Source organism: Asterias rubens, chromosome 21, assembly GCF_902459465.1.
Source record: "Asterias rubens chromosome 21, eAstRub1.3, whole genome shotgun sequence".
Taxonomy (NCBI): domain Eukaryota; kingdom Metazoa; phylum Echinodermata; class Asteroidea; order Forcipulatida; family Asteriidae; genus Asterias; species Asterias rubens.
The window spans coordinates 4,127,639-4,143,453 of NC_047082.1; the positions used below are offsets into that span (position 1 = coordinate 4,127,639).

The 15,815-nt window shown below is 37.8% G+C and overlaps 3 protein-coding genes across 3 annotated transcripts; all 3 read left to right on the top strand.

The window, feature by feature from the left end:
- Nucleotides 1-86: 86 nt before the first annotated feature.
- On the top strand, nt 87-2,811 carry LOC117304754 (C-type lectin domain family 4 member M-like). Its single transcript, XM_033789357.1, has 2 exons — nt 87-372; nt 2,630-2,811. Exons 1-2 carry the CDS (start codon nt 87-89, stop codon nt 2,809-2,811), a joined length of 468 nt encoding a protein of 155 aa, XP_033645248.1.
- A 5,111-nt stretch (nt 2,812-7,922) lies between these two features.
- On the top strand, nt 7,923-9,583 carry LOC117304755 (perlucin-like protein). Its single transcript, XM_033789358.1, has 2 exons — nt 7,923-8,166; nt 9,390-9,583. Exons 1-2 carry the CDS (start codon nt 7,923-7,925, stop codon nt 9,581-9,583), a joined length of 438 nt encoding a protein of 145 aa, XP_033645249.1.
- Nucleotides 9,584-11,694: 2,111 nt separating this feature from the next.
- LOC117304756 (killer cell lectin-like receptor subfamily B member 1B allele A) lies at nt 11,695-13,734 on the top strand. The gene is made up of 2 exons (XM_033789360.1): nt 11,695-12,007; nt 13,688-13,734. The coding sequence occupies exons 1-2, from the start codon at nt 11,695-11,697 to the stop codon at nt 13,732-13,734; spliced, it is 360 nt and encodes a 119-aa protein (XP_033645251.1).
- The last annotated feature ends 2,081 nt before the right edge of the window (nt 13,735-15,815 follow it).

Sequence of the window (15,815 nt, forward strand, 5' to 3'; positions counted from 1 at the left end):
CGCAGTTCCGTTCTGTAAAAGTTGCACCTCCTTGGTTATTGTTATATCTGGCAGCAATTTCAATTTGTCAAGAGACGGTCTGCAAAATGTTGGCGAGCAAACTGCTGGGTGTTGTTGGCATATTTATGACGGCAAACTACGCTGCTGTAAACGGGCGGTGTTGGAAGCCATGCCCTCCTACTTGGAGCCAGTGGCAAGACAAATGCTACAAGGTGCATGATGCCGAAGTGACATGGGAAGAGGGCAAGCAGATTTGTGTTGAGTTGGGTGGGATGATGGTTGTCCCTCAATCCAAAGAAGAGTTACAACACATCCTCAACATGTTCAGCTGCGACAAATTCTTGATTGGTTGCAACGACATTGAAGTTGAAGGTTTGTACAGAATTATAGAAATGATGCCAAAATTCATTAAAACATTCTTACAGTTTTATTTTATGACAACTCGCTAAAACAATGCAAAATGCCAAATCAATTCTGGAAAATAAAATAACATTCAATACAGCTTCAATTTTTCTATGATACAAAACAAATAGTTTGGCAAAATTAACACTGAAATAAAGTTATAACTCGGGTCGAAGATGGCTGTTTAATAGAAACAAATTGCTGCCGATCACGCCAGAATATAAAGTGCGACTATACACTAATCCGGGCGCGCAAGTGTTGGGCACCGTGCGCCACTTCTGCGGTGTACATGTGCCTAGTTTTGTGCACAACAAAGACACGAGAAAATCATGTTTCTTTTTACTCTCATGTTTTCCTCAACGACTTACACAATTTCCTTAACAGGACATCATGATATACCAATGTAGATCACCGACCACAAATATTTGCAACTAAAAAGAAATCGAATCATCTTGAAAACGGTGCTAGTCTTAGGTGAGTTAGGGTTCAAAGACGCGGAAACTGCATAATAGTCGCTAAAATGCGTGTCACCGGCAAGGTATTTTATCAGAATTCCAGTATTTTACTTTCTGCTGAATTTTACAAATTTATCAAGAATGTAGTACATCGTTATATCATGCAGAAATATCAGGGAAATTGCATAGATTGTCGATTCAATTCCTATAAAAAGTGAAAGGAAACTTTACGGAGTAGGTCTTCTTCACGCATCATCAACAGAAATGTAAAAAAAAGAAAATTGTAAAAAAATCCTAGAGCACGTAGGGTGCTACTTTGTGAAAACGCTGACGAATTGTAAAGAAACCAACGATTATTTTAGAAAATAAGTATACAAAAAGTGAACTGAAACAATTATTTAGAGAGTGGTTGAAAACAAGCAAAAAACACACACCCCAAAACAACACAAAAAACAACAACAGCGACTCTATGATAGGAAATCATGCTTTAAAGATAGCACGTTATCGGTTTGGCCAAATTATTAACTAATTGCAGATAACCGGAAACGAAGATTAAAGGCACATGGACACCTTTGGTAATTGTCAAAGACCAGTCTTCTCACTTGGTGTATCTCAACATATGCATAAAATAACAAACTTGTGAAAGTTTGAACTCAATCTGTCGTCGAAGTTGCGAAAGAATAATGCAAGAAAAAAAAAGAATTGAGCCAAAATCTTCACAGATTTGTTATTTTATGCATGTTTGGATACACCAAGTGAGAACACTTTATTTTGACTATTGTCCAGTGCTTTTAAAGCAATCGCACAACATCGGTAAACAGTATTGTCCAAAGGCCCACACTTTCATATAAAATAAAAAAACCTGTGAAACTGTAGGCTCAATCGTCATCGGGGTCGGGAGAAAATAACGGGAAAACCCACCCTTGTTTCCGCGTTTAGCCGTGTCATGACATGTGTTTAAAATAAATCCGTTATTCTCGATATCGAGAATTGATGTTTTAATGTTTTCTCAAAAAGTAAAGCATTTCATGGAATAATATTTCAAGGGAAGTCTTTCACCATTACCTTCTGTAAACCCTGTAAGTTATTTGTAAATCTGTGAACTTTTAATTTTTGTTCTGTTCAGAAAGTGTCCAATGGCTTTAAACCACGTAAAACTAAGAACCGAATCGCGCAATCTCATAAATGGGACCAACTTGGTTCCAAAAGTACTTTACACATTTTAAGTGGTTTAGTGCGGGTGGTGGAGGTATTGAAGTTCCAACATAGCTGGCACAGCAAAGAACTTTCATCGACTTGTAACTTCAAACATTCAGTCAGTGCTAAAACAAAACAATATTTACCGAGACCACCATCTTTGATTATAAAGCGGTAAATAGAGAATTGTAAAGCAACTCCGTTGTACATCCAGTGACACAAGGGATTGGTGCCCTGGAGTCAAGGGACACTTTACCATCCAACAAACGAAGCTGTATATCGAAAACTCTTAAAGTCACGGACAGTGCGCCGTATCGCCCGCTAGCTTTGCGCAAGTCTATTTTCGCTACCACGGGAAGTCTAATTTTAGATTTTTCAGCTGGCTGGCCACAGACGGCCGTCAACTGAAATTCAAGGAGAAAAGCGCGCCCTATATGCTGGGTTATCACGTTGTTACCTTATGTGACGTTATGTTACGTGAAGTCTTGGACCACGACTTACTTTCCGTAATGGTCCCTCTCCCAACATTTGATGTTATAATGAGACTGTTTATTTCTTATTGTGATTCCGATCAGGTACCTGGGTGTGTTTGGATGGTGAAGGACTCGACGTGAAGGACAAGAGATGGAGGAGTGGTCAGCCAGATAGTAGCGGCGGCAACCAAGATTGCGCAATATTTACTTCAGCCGGGTTGTTCGACTTAGGATGTGGTTCTAACCGCAGGTTAATCTGTCAGCGCCCGGTAACAGCAATGTAGCTCCTTCAATAACTTCATAAAATAATAAAACAAAATATATTAGAAGATACTAATATTAATAATATGTACTCCCTATTCGCTGATTACTGAAAAATGCGGGCTGGTACGATAACATTTGCAAGTTTTTAATTACATTTTTTGGTTGTTTTCATAACTGTTTGAAATAATGAAGGTTGGTTTCGGAACTCGACGAAAGTTTATCTCTTTTGTTTTTGGAATGGTATTTCATCGTTGTGTGATTTATTCAGAGTATATGGGGTGGAATGGTATTGCCCCCGTGTGGGTATCTGAACAGAGCTTTATTAAGTTTAAACTATTTCTGTGACGTCACTATATTGTTGAAAGTGTAGATTGTTTTTACGAATCTACACTTAACTGTATATTCGTTACGAATAGATTCGTGTATATATTCGTCGAATCTACACTTATAGTGTAGATTCGTCACATAATCTACAGTTGAGTGTAGATTCATTAGTAATTATAGTTCAACTTGAAAATTACCGTCTTTCCAAACTGAAAGATAGCATGAAGTGCAACAAAACATAGCTGACAAGAGGTTATCTCTCTGTTAACAAAAACATTTTCCAGTTGAGAAAAATCACTTTAGTAACACAATTTATTGTTAGCTGAGCAAACGGATGTTGTACTCTATAACAAGCACTAAAGTATGCCTATATATTTTGTAAAACGGTTATTTGAGTGAGAAATTACCTCTTTCTCAAAAGCTAAGTTACTCATTCAGATGGAGCCGTTTCTCACAATGTGTATAGGCCTTTTATCAACAGCTCTCCATTACTCGTTACCGAGTAAGTTTTTATGATGACAACTGTTTTGAGTTATTACCAATTGTGTCCAGAACCTTTAGGTTCGACGTTAGGTCAATTTAAATCCAAGGAAACCAAAAATCCTTATCACGTCACTGTATAATTTGCATATTTATTTTTTCTTTGAGTTTCTATCGATTGCATTATTAAGATGGAAGAGCCCGTGTGCCAGTTTCTTTTGTGTTCGGTTTGGTTATTTTTATAATTCTGTTCTGTGAAGGTTATACGTTGCTTGTGACCATTTCTGATATATCTGGCCTGTGTACTCATTTGAAAGCCTTTCTGATTCATCATTGAGATGTAAATTACAGATTTAAATCTTTACACGTGGAGACAGTTGTTAGTTTAACCTAGTTCGGGTAAACGATTTGAAAAAAGTAATTGCCTGAGAAAAGAAATGTTTCAAGGCAAAATGTTCAAGCCAAGCAAATTCGTGTGCTTAGCAGCTCTATGAAATTCGGCCCTGCAGGTAAAGCATATAATTTCTGCTTGTGCACTCGCGTATAGTCCACATCACTGTGTATTCTCCGCTTACACAGCTAGCGCAGAAATTCTATACTTGCCCTGTAGGCGAAGAATAATGATCGCAAGAGCAGAATTCGGCAGAAACAGAGCCATGCAATTTGGCCCAATTTAACATGAAAGAGCCGATTGGTTTAGTCTCAACATTCCGACAACTGTACTCTCGTCGATGTCACTGTCTCCTAAACGACTACTTTAGAGCCCACTACATTTTAATATACCAACCGGCTCTCACAGAGACATCACCTCAAGTTTTCAAGAAGAGACAATTAAATTACAATACATGCTGTATTCGTCAGGCTAAAATGATTGATATTAACCAATTTGATGTAATATAGGTTTTCTCTGTCAATTTCGGAAAATGAGCAGCCAATTTAACCACCAGCTTATTCTATTTGGCACGAAATTGAATGCTATCTGAAAAGGGTCATTCTATTTCGTTTTAAGACTAGTCAAATGTACTTTTACGTTATTCGATTTAACAAAAATAATCATTCAATTTAACAATTCATCAAAACAGCATTCAAATTCACAGACGCTTCTTGAGGCGTGTGTGTCACGAAAAAGAATGGCGATACGCTAAATTAAACATAGTGCTAAGGGAATTTGACTCGACTCAAAACGAAATTGAACGGCCGAATTCTGAATTTGAAACGCAGTAACAACTGGAGAGGCAAAACCGTTTTAATTCGAACGCATGAAAATAAAATTGACTCCTCATTTGCCGAATTTGACCGAGGAAACCTTTAGTAATAAGGAAAAATATACTATTGATGATATTTATGTGTTAAATTACTTACTCAGCACTGCGAGCTAAAAATAAATTACTCTATACACCACATGCCATGTGTTAGTGAACTTATAAAATGACTGATAGAAATTCATCCCTAACCAACCCCGATCCTTCAACTTGAGGACGCTCTTCTCCAACGACGTCACATACGTAAAGCCTATTGTTACGTTACCACGAGAGGGCGAGTGTGATCGTTCGTTTAGCTGTTGTCAGGGGCTCACCCGAGTGAGCACCGCGGGGTAGACCCAGGGAAGCTAATCGAACGCACCCTTTAATTCACAACACAAAGGAAAGTATGAGTAATTCACCAAAAGTCAAGAAAGAACACTCACCAGGGGAGAGTGCGTGTGTATTAACATACATGTAAGCTATTCTTCGAGCCAACATGCAGATTTCTTCAACAAAGCTACTATACAGTAGCTGAGAAAACTACCGGACATCATTATACATTTTTAGATTCTATTTTACATATTCACATTTATATAGACAGCACTGGGTGAAAAAAGGGCCTAACTGTACGGTGGGTCAGTGAGAAGATTACCCGATGAGGGGAAGAATACACAAGTGTGTGTTATATTCCTACCATGTATGTAAACTCAACTTTCATAAATGATTTGTACTTATTTATTTACTAATTGTTCGTGGGGAGTCTTGCACTTTTGGGTAAAGCAACATAATTTTACAAATAAATTACAAAACACAGAAGAAATATGCCACTTAAAAATACTTCAAAGTATTTTTAAGTGGCATAATATACTAAGTGTGCACTCAGACTCAGGGCAAGCATCTTCAGTCTTTGAGAAAACATTTTGCACAAAAATTTGAATTTTCTTCTCATCTTAATTTCTTACCATGCCAGCAGCTTACACATGTATTATACACAGCTCAAAATTATAATAAGTGTAGTTTTTGTCCTTCAAATTCTATATTAAATTTGGGTTGAATTATTGCTTGAGAACTCCCTGTTGCACCTTTTCTTTGTGACTCGACCCAATGAGCCGTGTTTAATTGCCAATTTAGGATCTTGGCACGGTTCCGTTCTGTGAAGGTTACACCTTCTTGGTTATTAATACCAGGCAGCAATTTCAATTTGTCAAGAGAAGGTCTGCAAAATGTTGGCGAGCAAACTGCTGGGTGTTGTTGGTTTATTTATGATGGCAAACTACGCTGCTGTAAACTAAAAAAACATGGTGCATCTAAAAGAATTTCAATGAACAAAAGATACCTTCTATTGCATCAGGGTCAGCAGGACCACCACTTATGCAGGCAGCTTAGGGGTCCACCGACAGGCACAGGTGTTTGCACAACTGACTCTTTGCACAAATGAGCTGACAAATACAAAAAATTGAGCATTTTGTGAGGTTTTTACCTTACTCTGAAATACATTTATCTTTCGAAGTAAAAATCTTTTTTTTTAATCAGCAAATACATATATCAATGAGTAATGCATTCCTTTTTAATTGAAAGAATTGTCCATAATTATGCAAGACTTAAGGCCGAGTCACACTGCAGCGATAACGAAAACGATAACGATCAAGACGCAGAGAGAACGCATTATATTGGTTGAATTGTTCCACGCACAATACGCACACGCTAATTCAACCAATGGAATGTGTTCTCTTTGCGTCGTTATCGTTATCGTTCTCGTTATCGCTGCAGTGGGACATGGCCGTAAGCCTTTGACACGTTTCAGTTAATAAGCTTGATAAGTTACAAGGGAAAGTATGAGCAACTCACCACGCAAGGGAAAATGGGCGAAATTCACAACACAAGGGAAAGTGTGAGCCACTGACCAAGGGAGAGTTAGTGTGGTGTGCAATTCACCACACAGAGGAAGTGTGAGTGGGTGCGTTCGTTTAGCTTCCCTTGGTCGACCCCGGTCTGCCCCCGGTGCGTTCGAATAGCTTTGACGTCATTCCAGGGGCTCACCCGGGTCAGCCCCAGTGCCCTGCTTGTGGAGTGGGTCACTTGGGGGTGACCTGAGGTGCATGCCGTCACCACGAGAGGGCGAGTGTGATCGTTCGTTTAGCTATTGTCAGGGGCTCACCCGAGTGAGCACCGCGGGGTAGACCCAGGGAAGCTAATCGAACGCACCCTTTAATTCACAACACAAAGGAAAGTATGAGTAATTCACCAAAAGTCAAGAAAGAACACTCACCAGGGGAGAGTGCGTGTGTATTAACATACATGTAAGCTATTCTTCGAGCCAACATGCAGATTTCTTCAACAAAGCTACTACAGTAGCTGAGAAAACTACCGGACATCATTATACATTTTTAGATTCTATTTTACATATTCACATTTATATAGACAGCACTGGGTGAAAAAAGGGCCTAACTGTACGGTGGGTCAGTGAGAAGATTACCCGATGAGGGGAAGAATACACAAGTGTGTGTTATATTCCTACCATGTATGTAAACTCAGCTTTCATAAATGATTTGTACTTATTTATTTACTAAATGTTCGTGGGGAGTCTTGCACTTTTGGGTAAAGCAACATAATTTTACAAATAAATTACAAAACACAGAAGAAATATGCCACTTAAAAATACTTCAAAGTATTTTTAAGTGGCATAATATACTAAGTGTGCACTCAGACTCAGGGCCAACATCTTCAGTCTTTGAGAAAACATTTTGCACAAAAATTTGAATTTTCTTCTCATCTTAATTTCTTAAAATGCCAGCAGCTTACACATGTATTATACACAGCTCAAAATTATAATAAGTGTAGTTTTTGTCCTTCAAATTCTATATTAAATTTGGGTTGAATTATTGCTTGAGAACTCCCTGTTGCACCTTTTCTTTGTGACCCAATGAGCCGTGTTTAATTGCCAATTTAGGATCTTGGCACGGTTCCGTTCTGTGAAGGTTACACCTTCTTGGTTATAAAACCTGGCAGCAATTTCAATTTGTCAAGAGAAGGTCTGCAAAATGTTGGCGAGCAAACTGCTGGGTGTTGTTGGTATATTTATGATGGCAAACTACGCTGCTGTAAACGGGCGGTGTTGGAAGCCATGCCCTCCTACTTGGAGCCAGTGGCAAGACAAATGCTACAAGATGCCTGATGCCGACGTTACATGGGCAGAGGGCGAGCAGATTTGTGTTGAGTTGGGTGGGGTGATGGTTGTCCCTCAATCCGAAGAAGAGTTACAACACCTCATCAAGATGTTCAGTGACCAAGGGTTCTGGATTGGTTGCAACGACATTCAAACTGAAGGTTTGTACACAATTCTAGAATTGATGTTCAAGATATAGTCCTGATTTTTTGTTTTATTTTATGACAAATTGCTACCCAGGGTGAGAGCTACAAGGAAAATAAGAACAAGTTTAAAAAGAAGAAATATCTGTTCAGGTTCCTCTAGAACTGTAACAGAATTGGTGGAAAACAACATACAGGGAGTTCCTAAGTGCAGCGGTGTGGCAAACCGTATTATTAACAAGAGATGTATATACATGCAAATCTGTGTTCAAAATGGGGGAATGATAATAGAATGTGGAAACCTGTGAAAGGCGATTGTTAAATAGACTGCAAAGTATGCATATGAGACAGGCTCCTCAAAAAATGAGTCGCTTCACTCAAAACCCGCTTACCAGTACATGACTGTTGAGTGATGGGAGGGTGAATTTTTCAATTATTTTTTTGATGTGGTTTTATGTTTCTTTACGGTCTATATTTTCACATTTTCTGAAAAAAAACTTTGTTTTTTATCGATAAAGGTGAGTAAAACATGTACTTTTTGTTCATCCCCTAGACATCAATAGTTGAGGCTTTTATTATACGGGCCGTTTGTCCAGTATGGGTTATTTCAGATTGTGACATATATCTATTTTTCAAAAGGTGATAAATTTTGAACCAAATATCATACACGTGTGTAAGATATAATGTCAAAGTGAAGCTTGTTGTAAGCTCTTTTCAGCCATGTACATGTATAAAACCAGCACCAGCTTGTTCGCCCAGCACTACAAGTGTGTAAGGTTAATTTCGGATAGTTGGCCAGCGGTATCCGAATACCAAAATTTCACTATTCACCCAGCACTACAAGTGTGTAAGGTTAATTTCGGATAGTTGGCCAGCGGTATCCGAATACCAAAATTTCACTCTTCGCCCAGCACTACAAGTGTGTAAGATATAATGTCAAAGTGAAGCTTGTTGTAAGCTCTTTTCAGCCATGTATAAAACCTAATGTCAATTGAGCCCGTGCATCACATCTTTCTTTTTTTAACTTGAACAAAGACTATATTTTGCGATGAAATCAAACATTCTTTTTAAATATTCTATTGGTACAAACTTCTCCCAAACAAATTTTGTTTGAAAACTAGAAGCTTGAAACTTGAATCTATTCCTGAACAAAAACAAGGTGTATTTTTCATAGGTACGATCCCGCTCTCAATATTTGTTGTTACGAGACAGAGTTTTTATTTCTGGTTGACTTTGTTCAGGTACCTGGGTGTGTTTGGGTGAGGGTACTATTGACGTGCAGGACAAGAGATGGCCTGATGGTCAGCCAGATAATTACAACAGCAACGAAGATTGCGCCGAAGGCTGGGTTGCTGGCTGGAACGATTTAGTTTGTGGAACCACACGCAAGTTAATCTGTCAGCGTCCCGTATCACCAGCACTGTTGCCTCTGTGAAAAGGTTGCTCAAAATTCTGGCCACACTACTTTTCATGAAAATTAAAGCGATACTTTGCCTTTAAAGACACTGGACACTATTGGTAATTGTCAAAGACCAGTCTTCTCGATATCGAGAATTGATAATTTTTTTTTTAAGCATTTCAAGGAATAATATGTCAAGAGAAGTCTTTCACTATTACCTTCTGTAAACTCTATAGGTTATTTGTAAATCTGTGAACTTTTTTTTTTTTTTTTTCTGTTCCGAAAGTGTATAATGGCTTTAAAAGCTCATGAAATTTTCCTGTTTGGATTACTCCTTATTTATCCTTAAATAAAATATAAGAGTTGTCCATTAAGTAAAACACACATAGTGTAGTAATTATGTGAGTAGTGATTGAACAAACAAACATTTGCATCTGAAAATACAACCATGTGTTATATCATGGTATACAATTTTTAAAAATATTAAAAACTCAGGAATAATATGTATAATCAGTATACTACATTTGACATATCTTTTTAACCATATTCATTTCAATACAAATGCTTTGTATAGCCTAAGGTGGTTATAATTGCTCACTCAATTTGTGGTCATCTTTTGTAAAACACCAAGCTAATACTTTAAAGGTGAGCCTAATTATTGAAAAAAATTCACAAAAAGTTGTATGTAGTTATCAATCTTGATGTTTTAACCAAACTATTTGAAATTCATTTTCCAAAATATTTTCTCAAAGTTCTAAGTTGTACATCTCACTGGGCACTCAGTAGGAGGCAACAAATTGAGATATATTTATAATTTTTTAACAGTTCAATTGGTAGGATAAAATACATGTAATTGTTTTCCTAACTGTTGAATTAATGAAGTATTGGTACAAGAAGAGCTGTTAATTTGACTAAAGGTTTTTTGGGGGGTTTGTTCTTTGGTTACATCAATGTCTCGCTTAGGGGTAGTAGGGAGCGTGTATGGAGGATGGTATTGTCATCCGATGTGAACCCGTCAAATAAAACAAAGATCTTGTAGTTTGGGCAGCAAATCAGAAAAGATCTTGTAGTTAGGGCAGCAAATCAGAAAACATCTTCTAGTTATTTTTAGGGCAGCAAATTAAAAAAGATCTTGTAGTTAGGGCAGCAGCTCATTATCAAGGATTTGCAAACTTCACTGTAACTAATTAACTGTTTTAAAGTTCAGAAATTTGAACATAAATATTGAAAGTCGGAAACCTATGGTAGCATTATTTGATTAGACAAAATCTACTTCACAAGTTATGAATGAGGAAACTTCAGAAAAGGTCCCCCTTCTATAAAACACGCCATTTGTTTTGTTTACAAAATTAGATCAATCCCAAAGGACGACATTATGGACATTCTTCTTGCAAATACCCAACATTATAGAAAAATCACAGACCCTCTTGAACCATTATCACATTGTAACCATCTTGGTAATGTCCCCTGTATCAAAATTTAATGAATGCTAATATATATATCATACAAAGAGGAGCCAGACTAGATCAATCAGGCCTCATTTTTGTTGTATTGATTTGAATTGGAGAAAATCAAGATGGCCGCACCATGATAAAAGTCTATATCAATGCGCAGTTCTACGATTTAGCATATAATTGTAATTATGTTTTGAAATTCAATGATCTGAAAATGTTTCAAATTTAAGTTGATGTTAAATTCTAGATGTACTTTAAATTAATGTGTACTTTGTGTGAAGGTTTTTGCGACTGGATGAGTTGTGTTTTTAATGGCAATTGAAGCAAACTTAATGAAGGTTGCACCTCCTTGGTTAAATATTCATGTATATCAGCAATTTCACATAGACATTTAATAGCTGGGCATTTAAAGAAGTCATTTCAAAAGTTTGGGGAAATTTACACAAAACTAAATATAATTTTCTTGGATGGTAAAGATATATATAAATACATAAATGGAAGTTTAGCAACCCTTAGGAGTTAAATGGCTTATAAAAAATGTACAGTTGTACACATTAGGCCTACTAGTAAGCCTGCACTTAGTGTGAAGGTTTTTGGGACTAGATGGATGTGGCAAACAAGGTTGCACCTTCCTTGGTTAAATATACATGTATAATTATCAGCAATTTCAGTCTGTCAGCAGATGGTCTGAAAATGTTGGCGAGCAAACTGCTGGGTGTTGTTGGTATATTTCTGATGGCAAACTACGCTGCTGTAAACGGGCGGTGTTGGAAGAAAGCCCCAAGCACTGCAGGGACACCGCAATGCCCCTCTACTTGGAGCGAGTGGCAAGACAAATGCTACAAGATGCACGATGGATCTGTTACATGGGAAGAGGGCAAGCAGATTTGTGTTCAGTTGGGCGGGGTGATGGTTGTCCCTCAATCCGAAGAAGAAGTACAACAAATCCTCAACATGTGCGGTGGCCAATGGTTCTGGATTGGTTGCAACGACAATGAAGCTGACGGTATGTACAAACTTCTAGAAATATATGTTCAAGATAAAGTCCAGAAAATTTGTACAGTAAAAAGAAAAATCTAAAGTAAGAGGAAATACCTCTTGAAGGAACACGTTGCCTTGGATCGGACAAGTTGGTCTTTGAAAAGCGTTTGAAACCGCTTGTTAAGAAAATGCATGGTTATAGAAGGAGGTTTTAAAAGTAGAATACAATGATCCACACAAAAATGCCTCGAAATTGCGTGGTTTTCTTTTTACCTCATTGACAAGCTCGGTCGGCCATTTATGGGAGTCAAATTTTTGACTCCCATAAATGGCCGACAGTGTTAGTTTGCAAAGTAAAACGAAAACCACGCAATTTCGAGGCAAATTTGTGTAGATCGTTGTATTTTACTTTGACAACATCTTTCTAACCATTATAAAAAACGGTTGTGAACACTTTTCAAAGACCAACTCGACCGATCCAAGGCAACGTATTCTTTTAAACTGTGACAGAGTTGGTGGACAACAAGACATGTGTACATGTTCTCGGAATTTCCAAAGTGCGGTGGTGTGGAAAACCGTATTTAAAAAAAATCAACTTGAACGAAATTACCAACTCCAACATTTTTTTTTTTTTTTTAGAAAGGTAAAAAGTGCGACATGATTGCATACAAATAAATGAAACCCAATAAAAATTGTGTCATAGCGTAAATAATTCCACATTGTGATTATTTTTACGTTGAGCAAAATGTGGAGTTTCACGAAAAGCCCTTACGCGCATAGGATAAAAAAAACTATGACGACACTGTGGGCTCGTTTTATTAACCCAAGACAAACATACCTTCGGCGATAACATGCAAAAAGCATCTCAGAAACAAGAACTAAGCTGATCAAAGTATCGGAAAGCAGTGATTCATGGGAACTTGAGAAAAGTTTTTTCAAGCATCTTTTCTGACAGGGGTGATCCAGCTCTAGTGACCAGCCGTTGATTTAACAAAACACTAGGATTAATCCTATCTCGAGTTAGGACGAGTAACTCGTTCTTACTGAGGATTAATCTTAAGGTTTACATGCTACAGTGCAGGGCATGGGACTCATCCTAAGTCCTAAGATTAATCCTAAGTTAGGAAGAGTATAGTGAAATCGACAGCAGGGGAGTTTTCGAGAAATGAGACATGACAACACATGGGGGGGGGGGCGTCCCAACATTTGCCTCAATGGTTCACGCAACTTCTAGTCATTCAAATCTCTTGATACAGTCGTAGGGCACTTTTCATAACTTCTTAACTTTCGTGGTGTGTGGTTTTAATTGATGGCTAGTTCATTTTATGTGGTTTATATTTCACGACATCTTTTAATGCTCTTGGATTATTTCTGCCTCTTGGTTGGTGCTATTTTAAGTTGTACAGCGCCTTTGGGTCCAGTCATGGAAGTAGAAATGCACCATGTAAAAAGCAAGTCGATGTGATAAAAAATATATGTTGCTGTGGTTGTTCATTATAAAACACTAGAAGATTGTATTTGGAAAACTTTGCGGTAACACATGTAATGAATATCTCTCATGAGTTTGGTTGGAACTGAAAAGAACTGTTGGTTTCAACCTGACTCTTCGATCAGTTTGCTCTGATCGTCTTCTGGAGATAGCAGAAAATCAAGCATCCTGACACTGTACGATGTATTGAGAGTTTGTACAATTTACTTGTTCCAGGTACCTGGGTGTGTCTGAATGATGAAGGACAAGAGATGGTCTGCTAATGAGCCAAATAGTAACCCCAATGAAGATTGCACCGCAACCTTCACTGCCTCAGGCTGGTTTGATACTGGATGTGATCGTACAATCAGCTTAATCTGTCAGTCACCAATGCTGTAGCTCCTGTGTGTGAGGTTACTCACTGTTCTGAGCAGACTACTCTACTTGTTCAGGATTGAAAGGATAGAAGGCTAACTGCTCGTTCGCTTTATAATAGTTTTGTGTAAAACAAAAGCTACTAAATTTTGAAATATTTTACCAATAAGGTGATCTCTTTGGTTTTGTTCTTTGCTAATATCAATGTCTGGTTTAAAGGTATAGGATACAGAATACAGGCCCTGTAGCTAGAAATATTAACTGGACCAGAACCGCTTTTACAAGACCAGCCACAAGAACTGTTTAATTTGAAAAATGCACAGCGAATGCATTATGGGCAAGTCTTCAATACTCAAGACTGAAAGTCAGCATCTTGAAGGAAACCATAAGACCGGTCAGTGAGTGAGCTTACTGGCCTGGTGATGAAATCACTATGGTCTCAAACCTGTGGTTCAGTGTAAATTTACAGCCATGGGGTAGTAGGGAGTGCGTAGGGTGAATGGTGTTGTCATCTGAAATGAAATACATGTAGTTTTTGAGAAAGAAGTAATTTTCCACGAGTTTGATTTCGAGACCTTAGATTTAGAACTTGAGGTCTCGAAATCAACCATCTAAACGCACACAACTTCGTGTTACAAGGGTGTTTTTTCTTTCATTGTTATCTCGCAACTTCGATGACCGATTGAGCTCAAATTTTCACAGGTTTGTTATTTTATGCATATGTTGAGATACACCAACTGTGAAGACTGGTCTTATAACAATTAACAATAGTGTCCACTGTCTTTAACACGCCATCATGCATGTTTGTTTCATCCCATTACATGACTACATAATCATCCCAAATACCATTACGACATACATTATATTGTGGATGTATTCCATGCAAATACCCAACAGTATAGAATCAAAATCACAGACCATCTTAGTCCATTACCATGTTTCCACCATCTTGGTCTTGCTCCTTGTTTACACTAACAGTAATGAATGCTATTATTCATTGAACAAAAAGTAACCCGACTATGGAAAAAAATCAAGTGGCCGCACCATGATAAAGGTCTATCATGTGTGGGTTTTGATATTTCACATTATAATTATGTTTTGAAATTCAATGATCATACAAATTTTCAACCGTAAGTTTGAAAGACAATCTACGTTGTCGTAGGGCATTTTTAACAGGGTTGATTAAATGAGGTTTGAATTGTTACACGTATAGGACAGATATTAGAACAAATGACGGCCCTGGAAAAGCCGGTTGGTTTAGTCTCAACATTTCAACAACTGTACTCTCGTCGTTGTCACTGTCTCCTATAACCAACTACTTTAGAGCACACTTGTTGAACAAACCAACCGGCTCTCACTGAGCCATCATCTCAAGTGTTCAAGAAGAAACGATGTATCCGTCTGACTAAACTGATAAGTAATAATTAATTGATGTAAGAATGTGAGTATAACTGATTATTGATGATGTTTATGTGAAACTTTCTCAGCACTACAAGCTCAAAATAAATGACATGCACCAAAAGCCATGTTTTACGTCACTTTTTAAATTACCCCAAAACAACCCCAACCCCTCAGAGTTAATCCCAACCAAGACCCATGAAAACTAATCCCAACCCTGCAGACCCTCCAAATGAACACTTTGTTTCAGTCCATTAACAGCGGCCACCAACCGACTGGCTTCTCACAATGTTATTGCCTAAATCACAGAGAGTTTACCCACTCTATGATTGGTCGAACATGTGGGTGTATATGAAGAACCGATTCTAGTAAAAAAAAATGGCCCCTAAAAACAAGCATATTGTTGTAAATCCCTCCATCCAGTTGTTTAGTCAGGAACACAAGTAGTTACGAAAACTCAACCACTATCCATGAACTATCTTACACTCAGAAAAATATTTACACAATTTGTGTAAAAAAAACCATGTTTTAGAGGCAGGGGGTGAACCTGCTAACAGTTAGGTAAACTTTTACCAGTTCGTTGCAGGGTAAA